Source organism: Fukomys damarensis, unplaced genomic scaffold, assembly GCF_012274545.1.
Source record: "Fukomys damarensis isolate Sample0158 unplaced genomic scaffold, DMR_v1.0_HiC HiC_scaffold_33, whole genome shotgun sequence".
Taxonomy (NCBI): domain Eukaryota; kingdom Metazoa; phylum Chordata; class Mammalia; order Rodentia; family Bathyergidae; genus Fukomys; species Fukomys damarensis.
The window spans coordinates 4,924,008-4,946,167 of NW_022900945.1; the positions used below are offsets into that span (position 1 = coordinate 4,924,008).

Consider the following 22,160-nt stretch of genomic DNA (forward strand, 5'->3'; position numbering starts at 1 on the left):
CCACACAGCCTCCTTTCTCTTTCGCACTTGCAAATCAGGGCTAGAATTAGGCTCCGCAGGGAGTCTTAAAAATACAGCACAGGCTCTCATCCAGCATCCTGGCACTGAAAAGACTGAGGCCCCTCTGTGGCTAACAGCACAGGACAGTCTTCCTGTGTTTATAGTCAGCGTCTCTATTTGTAGAAAGTGAGGCTTCATGGGGGGAGGGGATGGGCACCCTTGACCTAATACCAGTTCATGTGCGTGGTGCCCTGGGTCCCCAAAGCAGCAGCAGAACCGGGGCAGTGGCCTGGGCCTCCTGAGTCCAGCTGTGCCACACAGATGCCTCCAGCTGGGATGGGACAAGGGCAGCATGGCGCTGGCACAGAGACAGAGGCTCTGACTCCGGGCCTGCCTGGTCCCTGCTGAGTTCCTGGGTTGGCCCTCTCTCCTCCAGGTAGAGCAGGAGGTCCGTCAGAGGATCGCCGGGCCACTCCCCCTTGCCATGGTGTCCTCACAGAGGGCCACACTACCACCAGGGGACAAGCACACCAGAAGGATGCGGGAGACGCCTGGCCTTGAGGATGGCTGCTGCCTGCGGGCGACAAGTCTGTGGCTCGAGGCGTTTCCTCTGGCCGCGCCTGTATTTAGGGCGCTAAAGAAAACACCCTTCCCTCCTCCCTTTCTTCCTTTCCACTGCCCCTCCCGGAGCTCCGCACGAGAGACAGGCTAATTAGGACAAATTACAGCAGGTGGCAACTTGAGTTTTTTTTTAACTTCACAATCCACCAGGTGCTAAAAAAGCTTTAAAGCAATTTCTCATTTAATCTTCAGACTCAAGAGTAAATTTCACTACAATCAAAATGCATAGACTTGATGATTCATTTCCTTCGCGCCTTTCAAGGTTTAATATCTCTCTTGAAAGGGATCAACACGTCCTAAAGATAATTACGCAACTGTCATTAAGAACCAGGTGTCCCTGCCCCTCCACCCTGGCCTCCCTGTGCTCAGGGTGAGAACCAAGCCCTCCCTTTCAGAGGGTGAGATTCCACGCCCCAGAGCTTCTCTTGGTTACATCCCACTTGGGAAAGACGCAAATCCACTGCTAAGGACAGTGGGAAATGGTTTAATCCACTTCCCTCAACAAGCCCCCACTGCCACCCCTAGTTTCTCTTTCCCCACACAGGCGCTGGCAACACTAAGCTAGATCCCCAGCCCCTGCCCGTCGTCTTGACCATAGCACGCCCCGAGGACAGTTCCAAAACCACTCCTGTGGCCACTGTTTGAGCAGCCTTTGTGCTCAGTGCAAGGCTGAGGACAGCATCCAGGCAACATGTGAGTCGTGAGGCCACCCGGTGTTTCATGAGTTCATCTGGCCCTTAACGAGCCCCCCAAGGCAGGTGTGAGTACCCCATTTAGCAGAAGAGACACTGAGGCTCAGGTGGACCATGCCAGCTTGCCTGGCTGTGTATGGCACATGGTTGGGGTGTGACATGGCCAAGCAGTCTTCCAGTTTAACTTGGGTTAGGACCACGAGACTGCCCTGCCTCATCCTACCCCTGCTGGGAAGGAAGGGTAAGGCCGGCAGGGACTCAGAGGCTCAGCCTGCCATTCCTAAACATTTCCCAAGGATCCTAACTTTACAAGGACAGCAAAAGCAAGTCTAGGAAAGGTGGAGGCTGGCAGAGGACAGCAGTGGGTGTCTGTGTGGGGCAGAGACCACAGGGCTGTCCAGATCCTTCAGGAGCAGCTTCAGGATCTCAAGACAGCAAGTGAGGAAGAACATCATCAGGGGACCCGCTTCAGTGTGGTTTGGCCTGTTGTGCGCTGCACACAAAGAAAATGGGGTTGTTTCTGCACCCCAGCAAGCACCTGGCTGTGGTGCTCAGCATGGACCCGGGTGGGTCCCGTCACTCCCCTCACCTGCACAGAGACGTGCAGACGTGAGAGGCTGGGGCCCGAGGAAAGGGCAGCATTCCACTGTCCTGTGCTGTCCGTGTGTCAGTCCCTTAGGAGGAACCTAAGAACTCCGCCCACAAGAAAATGCTTCCCTCTGTCCAAGCAGGATCGTGACCTTCCTCAGGGGCCGGCTAAACCAGCTTCTCGGAGGAGCTGGACACGGGATAACCCTAAGGACGGGTCACAGGCCACACGAGTCTCCAGTGGAACCGGAGTTCCGCACTGGCTGCCCCGTCCCCTGTCCGCAGTGACCTCCGGGATGGTGTGGACGCTTCGGCGAGCAGCTGTGCCGATCCCTACGATACCACGAAGCAGATGCAAGAGCTGACAGTGAACCTGAAACAAGCCGCCACCCTCTTCCAGCACGGTCAGCTGGAACGGGAGACCTGAGAGTTGCTTTATGGAATCGTCTCAGAGAAACAACAGTGTGTCTCAGACAGACGTCCCTCCAGTTCCTTCCGTTCTCTCCCCGCGTGCAGGGACACGAGACCTCTACACTGTCCTTCCCTCTGTTACGACAAAGGATGACAAGGACCTCTGCGGAGTGTGAGCAGATCTGTCCACCCGCCGGGGACCAGGGAGGTCAGCGGGGAGGTGCCCTACCTTGGGGGAGTTGAAGGTGCACTGGAGTTTCCGCAGCACCCTCTCATGGGCCATCTCCGTCCACTCAGCGACCATGTCGTCGCGGTAAGCCAGGGAAACGTCCATGGACACCTCTGCATTTTCTCCTGCAAGAGAAAGAATGCACAACTCGGAAAGGGCTTTGGAGAAAAACGGTCCAAAACTTCTCAAAGGCTCCACCGTGGAAACCAGCAAGACAAAAGCGATACATGAGTTCTTCCTCTAACTCCAAGCCTGAACACATAAAAGTCATGGGATGAAAGTGTGCTGGACACTGGCTTCCTTCCCTTAGCTGATCTATCAGAGCAAAGCGATCCACTTAAACTCCTCCAGAGACGAGGGCCTCACTCCCCCTGAGGCAGCTCGAGTGGCCAGGTTCTGCATCAGGCCAGAACCAATCCTCCTGGAACCGGCGCGTCTGGTCCTTGGTCTGCCAATTGGAGCCACAGAGAAGGCGAGACCCTTCTTCCATGCCGAGTACCAGAGGCAGCAGACACAACTCATCTGCTTGTGTTTTTTTCTCCTCTCTGATGAACATGACCAAGCTGCTCCCACCCTCTGTGGTTTGCATGTGGTGTGAGTGAGTCTCCCACAAGTTCCCACGCAGGGAGCTTGGTTCCCAGTGCATGTTGAGGTGGTGGAAGCTTTAATGAGTGGAAAGATGCTGGTCTTGCTGAAGTGGGTGAAGCTTCCCAAGAGTGAGTCAGTTCCTTCGGGAATAGGTTGTTATAGGAAGAGAGCACAGGCTGTCCCCAGCCTCTCACTTCCTCCCTCCCCATGTGATCCTTCTACCCCTCTCCCCATGACGGCATCGGCCATGTTGTGATGCGGCCAGAGGCTGTCACCAGAGGCTGAATGGACGGGGCTGCCTGGTCTTCCAAGACTGGGAGCTAAGGAAACCTCTTTCTTTGTCATAGCACCAGAAAATGCATACCCTTCAGACGCGGTATGTGTCTCTTTGGTGCTGACCCCTCTGGACGCATGCTGGCCTAAAAGCTTCCTTCTTGAAACCATACCCAAGAGACCCTGAAATACAGGATGTGCTACTGCTCCATAACTCAAAACCCCTGCTTTATATTGTAGACACAGTTAATGCAAATCAAAGGGCTTTTCCAGAATTATGAATTTATGCACAGAAAAAATACAGTAAAGGACATATAATTATCCAAATAATGTTCACACTTCCTTCCATATCAACAAAGGCCATAAACTCCCATCAAGAAGATTAGATTAATAAAAATGTCATCTAATCTATTTTATACTATGTTGGGCAAGTTCAAGGAGAGGTCTTAATCAAAGAAAGAAAAAAAATAGTGCAAATCTCATTTCTATAGTGCCTGGAGAGTAGCCGCCACCCGTCACTACTAGGCTCACACTCTTCAGCCTCGAGTAAGTGCACACTGCCTACGAGGGCTCAGGCTCGTGGCAGCACTGCTCGATCCCCAGGTGAAGTGGATGCTTGATAAACATTTACTGGACTCGAATGCACGAAAGTCACCAGGGCAACAGACAAGAATGATCACGGTCAGGAAGATTAACGCTTTTCTATGCACTGGTCTACTGTGACTTGAAGTTGGCTCATTTCAACAATTTTTAAAAAGTAGATGAAAAATAGATAATAGTAGGGTTTCCTGACAGCACAGTCTAAACCCCCACGAGGGAATGTTCTGGAAAAATGAGCCCCACGCCACTCTAGGCCTGCACATGGCTGGGCCCTTGGTCCTCGTGTACCTTAGCATGTCCACAGAGTCCCACAGAGCCTGAACTCTAGGCCACATGGCCACACAGCCTCAGCCCTGGGGAGCCCAAGAGTCTGTGTGTGACCCCAACTGGGCAGGAGCGGTGCTAGAGCTCGACATCCCCTTGGCTGGGGCGCAGGCTGTTTGTCCTCTCCCTGTTCAGCAGCCGCCGTGGCCAATAGGAAGAAGTGGCCAGAGTGCCCACCTGCGGGTCAGATGTCAGGACTGAGAGGAATCCTCTTCACTTCCAGCAGGAGCTGGGATTTCAGTGACATTGACAGGGCACTGGGAGGAGCACTGTATTAAGAGAACAAAGCCCAAAAGCAGCAGGCTTTACGGCCCACGCAGGCAGTGGCTCTGTGGAACACACTGGGCTTCTGTAGGGACAGCGCTGATCTTCTGCTTGTTCAAGGGTCCTGACCTTGCTGGCCCTCCCACATCAGAAGAGCCCGAGCTGAGCAAGATGGGGACACTTGAGACCTACCCTCTCCTCTCTGCTTCCTGTACACCATGCGGTGAGCAGCTCCCTCTCACCAGGCCCCTCTGCCATGCTGCCCTCCCTTGGAGCTAGCCAACTATGGACTGAAACTCCTCCTACAAGTTTATTTTGGGCTGAAATAAACCTCTCCTCCTTAACTTGTGAGTGTTGGGTATTGTGTCTCAGGGATGAGAAAGTGACCAAGGCACTGGCTTTCAGTCAAAGTAACTGCCAGCTTGCAGCGTATGGGGGCTTTCCGCCAAGAGTCCCAAACCCAGACCTGGAACACAAGGTTCGGGATCAGTTGACCACTGGGTCCCCTGGAAGAGAGGAAAAGGGGACTCTCAGCTTGGCTTAGATTTGACCTCTTTTTTCTGTGGGACAGGATGGTATAAGAGCACAAATGTGGGGGCAAACAGAGCTCGTCCTGAATTTTGTCTTTATCTTCCCAGCTGAGTAGCCTCAAATAAGTCTCGATTTCCACCTCTTCAAGACAGAAGTAGCGGAACCTATTTTCCATAGGTGTTGGCCTCCTGACATATAACTGGTCCTGAAAAGTACAAGTTCCCTTCCATCCAGCCCCAGGATGGTCAGATTATATTACTAATTAAGTGGAAATAAAAGGGATGGGAGTTACAGTACAGAGAGGAGAAAGAGTTATTTCATGGCTGTCAAAAGCTTTTAGGTTCCTAGAGGATCCTTGATTTTCTTGGTCTTTGTCCCGGAGAAAAAAATTACAGAGGTTTCAAAACGCACATGTGCGACCTCACATTTCCTGGGAGTTGCTGGACACAAGTCTGTTCGGGTAAACTCAGCAGAGGCCGCCTGGCCAGCCTCCGCCCAGCCTCCGGCAGACAAGGAGTCTGTGGTTGTTTATGCACCATTCTTTCCCCATCAGAAACTTCCTGACCTGGCTTGCATTTTTCTAGTTGCTTTCAATTAAGGAAATAGCAAAACTGGTCCTGATTCCGAACAAAAAAAGGACTCTGCTAATTATAAATTTGGTCCTGGCTGGTTTCTTCAGATGTCCTACAGGCCTGGGTGGGAGCATTTACACAAATGAATGAGTACAGTTATTCTGCAAGCCAGCCTGACAGTTTAGTTCCCACTACCTCTCCCTCCTTCGCTCTCTCTCTCCTTTCTCCATTAGGTCAAGCGTTTGCATTGCGGAAATGTTTTCCGTGAGCCAGAAGAACTTTCCCTTGCTGTACTCCGATGCTCCCACTGTGTCCTGGCTGACGTCAAAATGCTGCCCATGTGTGGCCTTCCCTCAGTGCTGTCTTCCTGCCCGGAAACATCCCTCCTCCCGCTGTGGCCAAGGCTGCTACTGGAGAGGCCATGCAGCTGGAAGAGGAACCAAGCGTCACTGAGGTAAACAAATGAATCCGAAGAGCCTCAGAATCTGCACAAACCATGTCCGCTGCCTGTGCCAGGTGAAAGGCAGCACATCCACCCCGGGGGGCTGCATCTGCTGCCGGGGTTCTGTCTCCCTGTCCAGTCCCGATTTCCTACCTGAGATTTGAACCCACACATTCATGTCCCACTTCTGTCTCTCCACGGACTTCACGGAGCCCAACCATCCACGTGGGTCCCCCTCTCTGACTTGGGCCTGGTCTCTTTACTGACCTTCCCATTGCTCAGGCCGCCATCTTGCTCGGCTCGGTGACCAAAATGCTCCTCTGTTCCTGTCAAACAGTCACATGGTGGTCACACTCCTGGAAAGCTTTCTACACCTTTACAATGTCCTGGGTCTAAAGTGGAATCTCCACAGCATAACAGGCCATGGCCTGCCTCCTGCTTAACATTCTGGGAAGGTCCCAGGGGGCCTTCTAGACGCCCACCGGCTCCACTCCTGCCTTCCCTTGCCAACAAAGCACAGTGTGACGCCGCTCCTCCTGTTGGCCCAGCCCCGTACCGCGTCCTCTCGAGTGCCATGCTCCCCCGGACCGGAGTTGGAAGGGCCCCCAGCTACGTCATGCATATCTGTCCATAGGAGATACTCGTTAAACAGCGACCAAATTGGTGAATGCTGTCTTTCTTGCTTCACGTATCTTACTAGTCCAAATTTCCCGTCATTCTGTCACCTCTTCAGTGATCAAGTGTTTTGCTCAAATTTGGTGACATCCATACCACCATGGCTTGTATCTAGATGTCCCTCCCGAGCCTCGTGCAGTTCTACCTGGAGCTTTTGGGAGTTAGCTGGGCCTACAGTGTGTGATGCTGGGATTGATTCCTAGCGCGATCCTAGGATTGAAGTGTCCACCCGGGGTGTGAGTGCTACCTGGGCCAAGTGGCCTGGATGGAATACGAGGGACAGAAAGAGCGCTGCTGCTGTCCCTTGCTGCTTGTTGCTTTTGCTGTCTTCGGCCTGCCATGACTGTTTCTCCTCTTTGGTGCTTCTCTCCCACGCCACCCTGCCTTGGAGCCAGCCGACTATGGACTGAAACTTCTACAAACTGTCAGCTGAAATAAACCTTTCCTCCTGTAACTTTGAGTGTTGGGTATTCAGTCTCAGCAATGAGAAAAGTAACTTACACACACTTTCCTTTTCTTTCCTGCTTTCCTGTCCACACACACACACGACACCCAGGAGGAGGATGTGCCTCATTTAGGCCCATGGGATCCCAGCTGTCCTGCCAAGGAACGGTGTGCCTGTTCCTCAGGTCTGCGTTGGAGAGGAATCGGAGGGAAGTCGTCTCCCCGCCTCCCCTCGGCGTCATATCCCCAGGACGAGTTCTATTTTCCATCTCAAGGGGGCTGGGGGTTAAAGAAGGACACAGATGCAGTTCCAGAGCCTCAAAAGCTGCACATTCATCAAGCTGGCCTCAGGTTTACTGTGAAGAAACACATGGGCCAGTGGGGCTGTGCTGTGTCCTCAGCACCCAGGACTAAGGGACCCGTGGGACTTCTGGCAAGAGACTCCAGAGAGGACACAGGCAGCCCTGGACCATGCCTCTGGAGACCCACTCCGATCCACCCTGCTAGGGCCAGAAAGGAAACCACAGTATCCCAGAACCTTTAATGACCAGCACGGCCACCACTGTGGAATCCATGTCCCCCGAAACCTCCATTGCTACACAGAGCAGGCAACTTAACTCACTCCCCACCTCCTGGCTTCCCGGCGCAGCAGAGGCAATCAGAGGACACAGGAGGTAGTCGCTGCCCTCAAGTGGTCCCAGGTATAGTGGGAAACACAGGCATGTCACAAATAGGCCCGATCCTATGCGGAACACAGGACTTGTGGTTGGCGAGACCACGATGGTGGGGTGGGGTGGGGACCAAAGAACACAGCTGGGGGAGTCATCCAACCGCCATGGCATCCACCTGTGATGCAGGACGAGTTCTCCAGGCAGCAGAGTAGGAGATGGAGGTACATCTAAAAGGTTAGGTGAGCATAAAGTAATGATCTCCTCAGAGGAACCAACAGATTCGATATGGCGGGGACATGAGGGGACTGGATGGAGTAAGAAGGCTGCAGAGCAGGCAGGGTGTGGTGACAGACGGACCGAGCTCCCACTGAACGATGCTTAGCAGGAGGTACCGGGATGGGGGGGGTGGGGCTGGTGATCGGAGAACCTTGTGGAGAACATGGGGCCTAGTGCATTACCCCGTTCCCAGCGTGCTTAGTAGGACTGCATGTCAGAGGATATCACCACAAGGGTGTCTGCTAAGGAATCTGTTTTCCAAGAAACTGGAACTCAGTGACAAGCCTGTCTTTCCCTAACAAAGCTGGGGAGATCAGAAGCGTCGCAGGCTGGCAGGTGTTAAACACCAGGCAGCAGACACCGCCCCAGCACTGTCCTACGTGACTCTGAGCGACACAAATGTGCAGAGGAAACAGCGAGGCAGCACAGGAGGAAAACGTGGTGGGTGTCTCTGCCATCCGCCCAGGACCTCGGCATGCAGTGCACTCAGAATAGCTGAGGTGTTGGTTGTGAAATCTCCTGCCCCTCTCTTTCTGAATGCAATTAAAGAGGGCTTCGTTCACACTGCATCTAAAAATAGACGCTGGCAGTGTGCTGAGCGACAGTGGCATTCTCCTGCAGTCAGCGGGGGAGGACAGAGGCTGCTGTAACTTCGCGACTCCCAAAACAAACAGTGCCCAGGAGCCAGCGTGGAGAGCCAACCTCGCGGCCTTCTCTTCCAAGGTGGGTGAGGAAGGGGGTCACCGGGCGGTGCTTTATTAGTCCTCCCAAAGCCAGGCGGGACCAGCTAGGTATTTTTCATAGATCTTCTCAGAGGCCTTCAGGGCAGAAGGAACAGGAGCGTCCCTCCTCTTGGTCTCGTATGCAGTGTAGTCACAAAGTACTCTGGATGACTGAACTAAAAGACACAGTGGCATGAATCCTCAAACCCCCCCCCCTCCCGAGCACACGCGTCCCACTGCCCTGGCCACTTCCTGCAGCAGCTCCGGAGTCCTCTCTCCTGAGGGTCTTTAATTGCGCTGTCCCGGCTGCCTCCAAGTCCTGCGCCCATTCAAAACATCTCCCTTTCCCGGTCATTTTGACTTTGGGGAGGAGCTGGAAGCCACACAGCAACAGATCCTATGAATAAGGAGGATGAGGACGCGACATCATATTTTTACGAGCTGCCTTTTCTAGGCAACATTTTTTTTTTTTTTTTCTTAACCACACTTTGTAAAGACACTCAGGAAAAAGCACTCCGGAGCTGCTGCAGGAAGTGGCCAGGGTGATAGACTGAGTGTGCTCAAAGCGAGGGAAGGATTCTGAGGGTGATTCGTGGCAACATGTCTTTTACTTAATACATTTTAAAAATTTAAACATTCACCACATATTTTGATCACCCCCTGTATATCACCTAGACACCCAAGGCTCAGAGAGTCACCTTATTTTTCTGGATAAGATAACGTAAGCTGTTCTTTTCCGCCCTTACCTTATTGAAACTCCACTCTGCCTCATCCGGGGCGTGGAAGACGTGAGCCAGGAAATCAGCGTGGACCACAAGGTGCGCGAACCAGTACGATAGGCCCCCGTCCCTGGAAATGATTTCCGTTTCCTCCACAGTGGGCATTGCTGGGCGGGGATTAAATTGGGGCTTCAAAAGAGCTAGGGAAGGGTGTGGGTGGGAAGCTGGTCCAGATGTCCCTTCCTGAAGCTACATTCCCGGTGGCTGAGCTGCTCCGGCAGCTGTGCTGGTCTGGAGCCAGCCCAGGGCTGTCCGCAGCTCTTGTGGTTTTATGTGGAGAATCAGAGCACGCAGCAGCTGGGGCTCTGCCTGCAGCGAGGGTCTGTGACCCTTCGGCATGGCGGTCCCTGGTATCCAGCTCTCGTGGCCCTGGCACAGTGTCCTGCTGTCCTGAGGCGGCTGGACTCCTGAGGTCATCAAGAGTGGGGAGAACTCTGGGAGGAGCAAGAGAAGGGACAGGGTGGGGGCTGAACCCAGGGTCTTCGCACTGTGTTCCATCCCCGGCCCTCTTTTTTATTTTGAGGCAGGGTCTCGCTAAGTTGTCCAGGCTGGGCTCAAATTTGAGATTCTCCTGCCTCAGCTTCCCCGCCATCACCCTACTATTGATATCAGCAGCCATCCTTCTCTCTGGCTCTGGGCCTGAACGCTGTCTGTGGCTTTGTCCTCAGACCAGCTGCCAGCTTCTTGTCACTTCTGTTCCAGTTGCTTCTGAGTTCCTGGGCCTACTGACCTCGCTCCCTCCGGTTATCTGTCCCCAGCCTCTTGCTGAGGGCGAGGCAGCTGCTCCGCTCCTCTCTGAGGAATCAGCACCAGCTCTAGGTGCTGATGGAGGAGAAAGGCGAGGCGGTGTCCTGCAGGCCGAATCCGCTGCGCCCAGCCTAGTTTCCTCTCTCCTTCCTTGGCGCCTCTCACCAAGCACAGCCAGCACCATTTCCTGACACCAAATGAATCTCAGAAATGTGAGGGTTTTTTCTTCTTCTTCTTTTTTAATTATGGCAACATAGACTTTTTAAAAGAAACCAAACAATGGCTTCTAAGTTTCCGATTTTGAGTCTACTATGAGTGTACATTTTTACCCAACAGGACTGAGGAAACAGGCCGTCCCAGGACTGCTGCACAGTCAGGGGAGTCACGCTCGGGTCCTCGCACGCAGCTGGAAGTCACGTGATCACCAGGCTCCTCCTCATCCCATACTTTCAGGAGCACAGAAATCTAAACCACCCCCAAGAGCCAAAGCAAAACTCTGCAACCATCCCTGCCCTTGGGGCACCTAGACGGCTAGGACAATAACTAAAGGGCAGTGTGAAAGATGGGTCACAGGAAACAGAAACAGAGCTTTTGCAGATGAGGAGGGACCAGGAGAGGACGGAGGGGAAGAGAGGAGGGGAGGGAGCAGAATAAAAATAGCTTCGCCAACTCCTCACCGGGATGCGATCATTATGTACTGCAATCCTGCACGAACAGAAATACATTAAAACAAAAAGCAAAACAAAGCGTGAGCCTGAGTTTAACAGCTGACGCATTCCGAAAGGCCGCAGCACCAGACAGTCGGGGAGTGAGGAGGGCGCCGGCCCGGTAGAAGGAGGCAGCTGCTGACTCCTGACCCCTGGGACCCCTGCCAAGAGGAGCCCCGGAGGCAACTTTTAATTGTGGAAAAACCAGCCTGGCTTTCCGCCTATCTTTTTCCTCTGTGACTCCAACCCACAATTACTGGCAGGCCCTGCATTCCACTGCCGAGCCTGTGGCTGCAAAGTAAAAATGAGAGAGGCGGGGAGAGGGAGAGGAGCAGAGGGAAAGGGGGCCCTGTGGCTTTGCCCATTAAAGCATCCACACGTGGTCTCCGTTGGTGCCACCGAGGGTGGAAGAAGACGTGGTCACTGGAAGCAGCAGCTCCGGTCCTGAATTCCACACCCACTTCCACACCCACTTCCACGCCAGAAACGGGACTTCAGCTCCTCTTCTTAAGCATCAAATTCCCAGTTTCGCAGCGGGATTACCAGGGCCTCTCTGCGTCCACTCTGCACATTTTTCTGGAGCCTAACACCTGAGCTCTGTCCCTCGCAGAAAATGTGTTATTTTGTAGTATTTCATGGTGGAAAAACATGCGTCTCAGACTTGACTTTTAACCTGCAAATCAGGAGACCCCGGAAAAGTCGCTCGACTCCCACCGTCGCAGTCCGCGGAGCTTTCAAGCTCCTGCCCTGGTATCGGCCTCGAAGAGCTCAGCACAGATTTAACCTTGACTGTCCAGTGCCGAGTATGAAGGGAAGATGTGAAGCAGGGCTGGGTATACAGCATGGGAAGGGCTCGGTTCCGTCCTAGGAAGGGCGGAAGACGGAAGGCAGGGAGGGAGAAAGCAGTGAGGCAGGGAGGGAGGGGAGGGAGGGGAAGAAGGCTTTCCTTAAACCGAATCCCTTTGCTTGCATTTTTATCTTCAGAAGATGTCACCCTGCTCCACCCTTAACACTCTTCTCCTAGGTGTCACCTCCCATACACCTCTCCTTCCACTTGAATTATTCTGTTTCCCAAAATCTTAATTTATCCCTTCATCTGCTCATAGTCAAGTAGGGCACATTTCCCCAAGGGCGTCGAGGATTTCCTGTCTTACATTTCAGGGTGTTCTGCAACTGCTCAACAGGCGGTCAACAAGCGATTGGAACCCTTCGGGCATCCACACTTTGGGCTCCTGCCGTGGGATTAGAAAGAACCCTGAATTCTGTGGATCAGCTTTAGGGCTCCAGCTGGAGAAGACGAAGTGTTTGAATGAGGCTATGCACGTTTTTCTCCCAAGGTGAAAGTCTTGGACGGGAAAGGAATAACCAATGCGCAGAAGTAATGAAGGCCCGTGGCTTGCATCCAGGTGTGGCTGTGATCTGCGCATTGTACCCAGCCTGTGTTTCCAAGCTTCCTCTCCAGACCTCACGTCCTCCGTCCTCCGTCCAACTCAAGCCCAGAGATAAATGTTCTCTTGCACTGAGCATTTACTATGTGCCCCAAAGCACTTACTAGGTAAAGGCTTCCCATGCACTATTCTACATTAACTTTTATAATAACCACAAAGAGGCAGCACTACTATTATCTCTGTTTTATAGACAAGGAAAAGGAAGTACAAGAGAGTTTAAAAACCTGGCTTGTCAAAGGTCATGTAATTCGTTGAGGGTCAGGTCAGGGATTCAGCTTAAACATTCTGCTTTGAAAGTGCTCAGTCGGTGCTGGAGTTGCCCCGCTACGTTATTTCGCTTCTCAGAACGACAGAGGGCTTTCCCTAGACTGCATCTTCCTCTCACACAGCATTGCAGATTACAGCACTCCCTGAAAAACTCCACCTTTCCAAGGCTCAACTGAAAAAGGACCTTTTCAGAGAGTTGATAATTTCCCCTTCTGTATTTATAGAACAGTATGGGCTCAAAAACATTGGTGTAATTTAAATATTTGGACTGTGGGCTCCTAACTAATTATATCTTGAGAAAGCCTGGAGTGTTTCCTGTGGCTGGGACAGGGTTAAGCATGGGGACATGAAGCTGAACAGTACCCCGCCCCTGCATCCAAAGAATCTGATCTTGCAGGACAGAGAGGTTAGGTTAGCAAAAGGGTTAGGATGGAATTATATTCCGAGGGAGAAGGACTTGTCTCTCTTTCCCAAATCCCAAGCAAAATACTTGCACATTTCTGCCCAGTAAGTACTGCATGAAGAAGGAACTTGGGCAGGGCCCTCCAGAGGCAGGCTGGGCCGTTAAATTAAGATCTACCAATCCATCATGGAAACTAAGATTATTTATACTCTGACTCACCTAAAACCTGCTTCCTCTGTTGGTGTCTATGATACATTTTTTAAAGTCAGACTAAAAATACACTTCCAGTACCCCCGCTGTGTCTGTCTACACAAGGACTAGAAATGAACACAAGATAACATGTCACCCAAAACAAAACAAACAGCAAGAAAAGTCACGCCAAGCTCAGCCAACAAAGTGTCTCTCCCCGAGGGGCAGTGTCCTCCAAACTCCATAGTTTAGGATGTCCAAAGTTAGGTATGTACAAAACCAAAGAGACACTCATGAGATGTTTATAAAGCAAAAGACGTGTAGGCCAGTCCCCGGCATCACAGAGTTAGAACAGACGGGACCTCAGGGGTCACTGAGTGTCATTTCCCGTCCAGGGCTAAGAAGCCACCATCACGCTAGCGATAAACCAGGCTGAGACCCAGGTTCTGGAGTCCTAACCTCACTTAGAACCCCTTAGTTTCCCAGCTGGGAGGCTCGGGGTCAGTTCTTTCCTCCTCCTGCCTGAAAGTTATTAAGATGACCAGAAGAAATAAAAGCCAAGTCTTAATCAGAGATCAAGTACCAGGATTTTGCCCACGCTAGCTTGAGCAGAAATCACTGGATACAGCAAAACCAAGGGCAGAAAGCTCTGGAAGCTTGGGGGCCCAGTGGCCAGTCCAGAGAGCTGCTGGGAGGGAAATGGTCTCCAGTGGCCTGGAGCGGTCACACCCCTCAGCCCATCCTCCCCACGCCCTGTGGCCTACCTCCCTGCTCTGCAGGCCGACTTTCCCCGGTGAATGACGGCGGCCCACAGGACTGTCTAGTTTTGGTGCCAGTGTAGCTGACACTGGGGTTACTGACCCTCAGTAGCACACGGGGAAGGATGAAGTTGATTCCCCTGGGTCAGGGCCTATCCTGAGCAGCTCAGCTGTGGGCGTGGACACCACTCGGTGGCACCCTGAGAGCACACGAGAGAGGATGCGAGGCCCACACCGTGGCTGTCAGCAAAATCGACCTCCCACAACTTTGGTGCAGAAGGGTTTTGTAAGGAAAGCACCACACAATGCAAGCTCTCACTGTGGTCGGCTCCTGTCCTCCGCCAGCCACCGTGGGTACGGCCAGCACTCACTGCCTGCAGGACAACGCCGACCATCAGAACGTTTTCCACCTGACGCTATCTTTTTAGGCTTCTAAATCTGATGTTCTGCAAATCAGAAGGGGACCAAAAAATAAAGGGAAGTGGGAGACGGGGCAGGGGAAGGGGACATAAGAAGAATTACATGAGTTGTGCACATGTACGGCAAAAGTAACCGTTACATACTGCAGACATGGACTAATAACAGAATTTAAGGAGAAGATTGCAAGCTTGAGCATTTGCACTCAGCCCAAACTGCACTGTTACTGAGGGCAGCTCCGGCCAGGGCTGTCCTTTCAAATCATCATAGGCACAAGGAGTAAAGCAAGGAAGATAGGTTTGTTGGACAATGATTTGGAGGGACAACCTAGACCAGAAAAATTAAAACACCAGAGATTTGGGCCGCGGATTTAGCTCAGTGGTTCTGCCGCCTGCCTCTGTGAGGTTTCCGGTATCAAAAAAAGAAAAAAAAAAAAGAGGGGAGTGGTGGCGCACACCTGTAATCCCAGCTCTCAGGAGGCTGAGGTAGGAGGATCACTGCGAGTTTGAGACCAGCCTGGGCTACACAGTGAGTTCCAGGGTAGTCTGAACCTGTCTCAAACCCTGTCTCAAAGCAAAACAAAACAAAAACAAACAACGAAAATACCGAGAGATTCTTCTTTCTTTAAAGGGTTACTGCCGCCTCTCCTGGGAGCATCGGCACTGCTAACTTACCATAGCGAAAGTGGACCTGGACCCATCTGAGCACCTGTGCTCGGCCGCAGGCCCACACTGGGGAAGGTTTGCCCACATGGGGAGGCCCTACCACTTCTGCAAAGCGAACCCTGCCTCTCCACAAAGGATTTCTGCAAATTCTCTTGGCTTTGAAAAGTAATCTTACTTCGTTTTTTTCCTCAGCAGCAGAAGATAAAGGTGTGGTTTTCCCACCTAAGAAGCTCCCGTTAACTACGTGGCCAGCAGCCGGCCTTTAAATGCTGTCAGGGGTCCACGGAAGAGGCAGAAACACAAACACTCCCGTACACTCCGCAATCTGCTTCTGTCGGCTGCTTGGCTCTAGTCATCCAAGGGTGTCCCGGCACCAGGACAGGCTTGTACGGACAGAGAGAGTCTCCTCATTTATGTTCTACGCTCAAGAGTAGGAAATGAGACAGGCGGGTGACGAGCAGCTGCAATACTTGTAAACAAGTCTAGATCCTGGACCGCGCTCCGCTCCCCGAGCTAAGATAGACAGAGATTCACATGCCGAAAACACAGCCTTTTGGAAAGGCCACGGAGCTTCTGTGCACGATGTTAGAGCACAGCGTGTGCTGTGTGGACCGTAGTGGACCTGCTGCCGGTACTATCTCTGTCTGCGTCTGCACTGCCACGGTACCAGCTGGAGCTCAGCCCCGCTGGGTCAGGGTGGGCCCGGCTGAGTGAATGATACCAGTCCTTTAACTGGGTCACGAATTCATTTGTAAACCTGACAAGAGCCACAAACTTTCTTACTCCAAAATGCAGGCAAAAACCAAAACAAAACAGGACCAGCACTTGACAGATGCCCAGGTGCTCACCCCGCCCTCACCACCCCCAGACTGGCTGAATTATTAGACGGCTCTCCTGCTGGTGGCTCTGCCTGCTAAGAGGTGTGTGATGTGCAGTAATTATTTCTACAAATCACTCAGCACCATATATTGGTGCTCTGTCAAGACCAGAGCCAACTGAATTATCATCTACTTCCCAGTGTAGAGCTGACCGGCCAGCCGACTGACGACACGGGAGACAGACCAGGCTGTAAACACTACAGGTTGACTGCTCCTCACCCAAGTGGGCAGGACCCCAAGGTGTGTTGAATGTTGATTATTTTTTTCCCAGATTTTGGAACAGCTGCATATACGTACAGGCTTCTTGGCAATGGGATCCAAATCTAAGCCTGTGGTTCATTGGTGTCTAATGTGCCCCTTCCACACAGCCTGAGAGTGATTTTACACAAGAGCTCTCGTGCTCTGCATCTTGAATGGGGTCAGTAAATGAGGCCAGGAGTGTGATTTTCTGTTTGTAGCACTGTGTTGACACTCAGAAAGTTTTGGATTTTGGAGTACTTTAGGGTTTCAAATTTCGAAGGGATGTTCAACCTGTAATAGAACATCTTGGAAGAGTTTCTGGCTCTGAGTTGAATTTCTTTTCTTTTGTGGTTCTTCTTTTTTGAGATAGAGTCTCACTGTGTAGTTCTGGATAACCATCAACTGACTGTGTAGCCTGTGCAGCTATCCTTGAACTCACAGTGATCCTCCTGTCTCAGCTTCCCCAAGTACACTACCACATCCGGCTTCTGGGTTCAATTTCTTCATCTGTAAATGCATAATACAAAAAAAAAAAAAAATGGAGCCAGACAGAGCTTCAGAGAGATGCCAGCAGACAAACAGGGAGGGAGCTTTACAGTGATGCTGGCCAAGGACTATGTTTAGAAAATAATCACACCCAAAAAAGGGGGAAAAAAAAAAAGCCAAAGGCTCCAGCACCTGCCAGCCTAAACATGTCCACAGCGGTTACATCCAAAGCAGGTGCTGTACAAAGGTGCCTGCGGACGACCTGTGAAAGACAGTGAACCAACCCCTTGTCCCCAGTCTTCACTGTCTGGGTGAATCCAGGCGGGCACCTGGCTGGAGGGGTGCGTTCCAGCCGCTGAGGGCCCCTCCAATAGCAACAGCCTTCCCACCTCTTCCTGACCTCGAACTCTGCTCCACTACGTCTTTGCGATCTTTTTTTGGTGTATTTTAGAGCATTTACAGCTTATCTTTTTTGGGGGGGGTGTGGAGGCGGGGGAAAATTAGAAGTTTTTATTTCTTCTTACATTGGTTCTCATGGTGGTAAAGACATTTAAAGTGTAATTTAAGAGACCATTGGCAATGCCAGTATTTGGATAATACAAGCTATTCAATCGGGAATGTTTGTGTATAGATGGTGACAGGGTTGCTCACGGAAGAAAGCCTGTTCAGGGGGCACTGGAGGTGAAGTTCTAGAGGGCGAGGCGCTGGGAGCATGGAAATTCAGCTGTGTGAATATCAGGCGAGCGCCAACGGCTTTGATGGTGCAGGAAACCTCTGCCCGGAAGACGTCTCCGTGGCCCCTTCCCCAGAAGCTGATAACATGGGATGAAAGACCAGAGCTCCTGCCGATGCCCCAAAACTCAGTCCACAGAAGTCCCTGACTTTCTCCTGCTACAAATTCACCTGTCACCATTTTGGATGAGGCGAGTTTGTTTGTTTCTTTTCTCTTCTTCTCTTGGTGTTCACCCAACCATGTCACAGATTCACAATCACAGGACACTCAGCGCTCTCACTGGAGAACTGACCGGGTGATAACATCATTTGAACTTCTCACTGCTTTCAGTTTGGGGAAGGAAAAATCGCTCACCACTTATGGGAATAATTCCACCGTTTTGTTTAGACATTCACAGTAGTGAAAAGCACAAGTTAAACTGGGTTGTAGTCTACATCCCTTGGCTGGAAGCAAAGCTTGCTGCCTTGTTTGTCTAAGAGAGAGCACATAGCTGTGTGTACTGGTGTAGGCTTGAAATCCCAGCACTCTGGGAGGCTGAGGCAGGAGGATCACAAGTTCGAGCATAGCCTGGGTAACTCAGTGAGACTTAGTGAGACACTGTCTCAAAAAAAAGGTAAAAAGACAGCTGGGATATAACTCAGTGAAAGGCCCTACCACACACACAAATTTTTTTTAAAAAGCACATGTGCAACTTTCACCCACCCCACATTGCTTACCAGTCTGTCTTCAGCCAAAGAGGCTTTTAGAGCCCTGAAAATCCTAGCTTTGCTACTCAAGCCAAGCCCTCCATGTGGAGGCTTTCTCCCAGCGACTCCACAGGTTTTACCACTGTCACCTGGAGGCTGCCTCAGATTCCAGGGGGCTGGGGCTCAGCCCCACAAGGCTGACCCCACTTCAGTCTCCAGGAGGAAGCGCAGGTCACACTGAGGGGCAGGGCTGGGTCCCCCACTCCCACCCCTCCATGGGCTCATTAGCATAAAAAGACATTCATGTAACTAAGGAGGCGCCAAGGATTTCAGAGGGCAAATGTTACAATATCACTGTCATGTTTCTGCTTCTCCTCATTAATACACACCTGTCATCCCAGCACTTGGGAGGCTGAGGCTGGAGGATGGAGTCTAGGCCAGCCTGGGCTACATGCTGAGACCTTATCTCAAAGATGGGTAACAAAAACCTTGTGTTTCAAAAGTGAGAAGTAGGGGCTCTTTTGAAAAACATTTTTAAGGGGCAATCAATCAATTTTTCCTACTCTAACCTCCGTTGTTCCTAGAATTCATTCTTGGATTTTAGAGAGCACAAACTCAAGTGTCAGAGACCTAGCAGGTTTGGGGGTTGCGTCTCTTCCCCCTATATCATTTTGGAGGTCTTCCACCGAGATTACTGGTCGGAGACTCAAAGCTCTCTGCCTACCCAAGATGACAGTGCCTGGCACTGACTGAGGGCCTTCAGACAGACCCTCTGTGGAGTAACTCTGACTGCTGACCATGACTATGACCCTCTTCAGCCCGGAGAAGCCAGAGCTGTCTTCGCCCTTTGCCCCCTCACAGCAGTGAGGGGTACTTCTTCAGAGGGGGAATTTAGTACATAGGTAGGTTAATTAGATGTCTTGTAGGCAGTTAGCCAGGGTCAGTGCAGGAGGAGCCAAGGTGGAGGACAATCGAGACACATTTACTGAAAGCCAGCATTGTAGAAGGAGAGAAACTGCCACACCCCCGTAGTGAAGCCCAGTGACTGATATTCTATATAGGTATCAATCACCTGCGTGGGGGACCAAGATCTTCCAAGATCCCCAACCTACCCCTCACCTTCGAAAATCCTTGCTCATTCTTTGTACGCTTGCTAAGTGCCTTGTTTTCCTATTGGATCCCATATAACCAATATTACCTAAGTGACTGCAGTTGCTGTAATCTTATTGGTTGTTCATAGTTGTGTCCACCTTGTGATTTCTCATTGGATCAATGTTACCTAAGAGGCTGTACTTGCACTCTTACTTGTTGACTATAGTTTTGTCCCACTTTGAGCCTGCCTCACCTCTTGGCTTTGTTCCATAAAACACCTTTGAGGTGCTGTGTGGGTGGGCAACCCATTTTCCAGTCCCCCTCTCTTAGGCAGAAGCCATTTTTCTTTCGAATTTTTCTTACTCTTAAAAATTTTTTTTAGATGTGAATTACTTTCCTTTGCATAATGGGCACGGGTACCTTCTTTCTCAGTAATTATAGGGCTGGGGAATTACCTCAGTGGTGCCACTGCCTGCCTTGCAAATGCAAGGTCCCGAGTTCGATCCCCAGTACCAACAAAAAAAAAAGATTAAATATAATATACACATTTTCTAACCATTTTGATTAGCATAGAATTCCCCATCAGGACATCATTTTCCTCCCAAAGGCACTGACCTGATTACATTTTGAAGCTGATGAAACAATGACCAGCTTTAATAGTGTGGATGACTTTTTAGTTTCCTGAGGATTTTTGAAGATCTCAAATACTACATAAAACTTGGGTCTCCTTTGAATTAAAATATTTAAAAGGAATAAATATGTAGCCCTAAATGACCAGAAGTCATTTAAAATAAGTAGTTTTTTTTTTGTACCAGGGATTGAACTCAGTACCTTGCACTTGCAAGGCAGGCACAGTGCCCCTGAGCTAAATCCCTGGCCCAAAATAAGTAGTTCTCAGATTACTACATTTCATCAGCCCCCTTTCAGGCTGACCAGCCTATTAGAAATCCGCTTTAATTTCATAGCTGAATTATGACATTTCCTTTCATTGTTTCAGGTCTGAAACTCATTCTATACACTGCCTGGACAAGGTTTTTGTTTTATTTTGTTCAATTTGGTTTTTGTTGCTGATTTTTTTTCTAATAGGATTTGTCCTGACTTTCCTTTACATTTGAAGTAAGACTGTCACAGCTGAATCTCCGATAAACAGGAAGCCACACACAATAAGGTTTTGTTTATCACATGTCCAACCACTTTTCTGAGGTCTCATTTATTGCTGCCAGAAGGCATCTGATACAATGATAAAATATAAAAATATTCTGCTGAAGCAGAACCAGAGGCCAATGTAGACCGGTTGTGTCTGATAAGCTCTGTCCTTAAGGTATCACTACATGTGCAGGTATCTCCATCGAGGAACAAGGACTTAATGCCACTCTTACATCATCAAAGCCTTCCTCAGTGTTCATAATGAGACCTGCAGGGGCTGAATTTATAGGAAGAAATATTTCCATAAATCCAAAAAGTCAGTGGCCTCCAACCACTGCTACTGCTCAGGAAAAGTATTTTTTTTAAATCCGGTTTTCTGGTTTTTTTATATGGCTTCAGTTATTTTACGCATCTGAGAGCTAACACTTGTCCTACCTTGCTAATTTTTCAGTGTGTTCCTAGTAAATGCAGTGCCTCATGTTATAAGAGAATGAAGAGTGAATTTTAAGATAAGCAACTTTAGAACAATATTTTTCTAGATTAAGGTTTTCTGTTACTGTAACAAAATGCTCAGGGCTGGGTGGCTTATAAAGAAAAAGGGTTGATTTAGCTCACATTTTGGAGGATAGAAGTCTAAGATGAGGTGGTACAGTCTGCTTGGCCTCTCAAGAGGGCACCTAGGCTATGTCATGGCAGGAGAGGGGCTGAAAGGGAAGTGGGTGCACGAAGAGGAGGGACAAGCAGTGGAGTGAATCAGGTACCGGGCTTGGCTTGTTAATAACAACTGGTGCTTGCAGGAACTAACCAGGGTCCCGGGAGAACTGTGGGATCTCTTCCAGGGGAACCCCCAGGGACCTCCCCACTCCCACCGAGCCCATCTCTGCTCTACCTCCCAGAGCGACCACACTGGTGACCACACATGAGCCACTGAGGGACCTGCTCAGGCCACAGTGAGCATAGCGCATGTCCTGCAGCCAGAAGGCGGATGGGAGAGGGAAAGAGAGCCAAGATGTTCGTACCTGATTTACATTCAGAAATGCTCTGATTAAAGACTTTTTGCACTTTGGGCATTTTTGTTGTTGAGGGTTAACGTCTGCTGACAGCTGATTCATCTATGAAGTACTTAAAATATACGGTCAAGCCTGGTGGTACACACCTGTGATCACAGTGCTGTGGGAGGCTGAGGCAGGAGGACTGCAAGTTCAGTTCAAACTGAAATTTTGGCAAATTAGTGAGTCCTTCTATCCCTAATTCAGGGGCCAGTGATTTAGCTCAATGACACCATGCCTGTCCCACAAGGGCAAGGTCCTGAGTTCACTCCCCCAGTACAAAAAAGCAAGCAAGCAAGCAAGCAAGCTAGCTAGCTAGCTAGCTCAGTGGGAAGTCCCTAGGTTCAATTCCCAATGCCACACAGACACACACAGACGCACTCACAAAATAACATATGTATGACTATTTCTTAGTTTCCTGTTTGGGAGAAGTGCTCAAGATACGAGTTTTATAATTTTGTTTGTATTTCTGAAGCCAATAATTGTGAATACTGAGTTTCCAATATATTTCATGTGAGTCTGAAGACTTCCAAAATATTCAGTACAC

The 22,160-nt window shown here is 50.5% G+C and overlaps 1 protein-coding gene across 3 annotated transcripts in view; it reads right to left on the reverse strand.

Moving 5' to 3' along the window:
• Nucleotides 1-22,160, reverse strand: part of Wls (Wnt ligand secretion mediator) — a 93,351-nt gene that overhangs the window by 22,174 nt on the left and 49,017 nt on the right. For all 3 annotated transcript variants that reach the window (XM_010605109.2, XM_010605108.2, XM_010605110.2), the window contains exon 3: nucleotides 2,542-2,666. In XM_010605109.2, coding sequence (XP_010603411.1) covers nucleotides 2,542-2,666 — 125 coding nt within the window. The remainder of the gene's footprint in view (nucleotides 1-2,541; nucleotides 2,667-22,160) is intronic.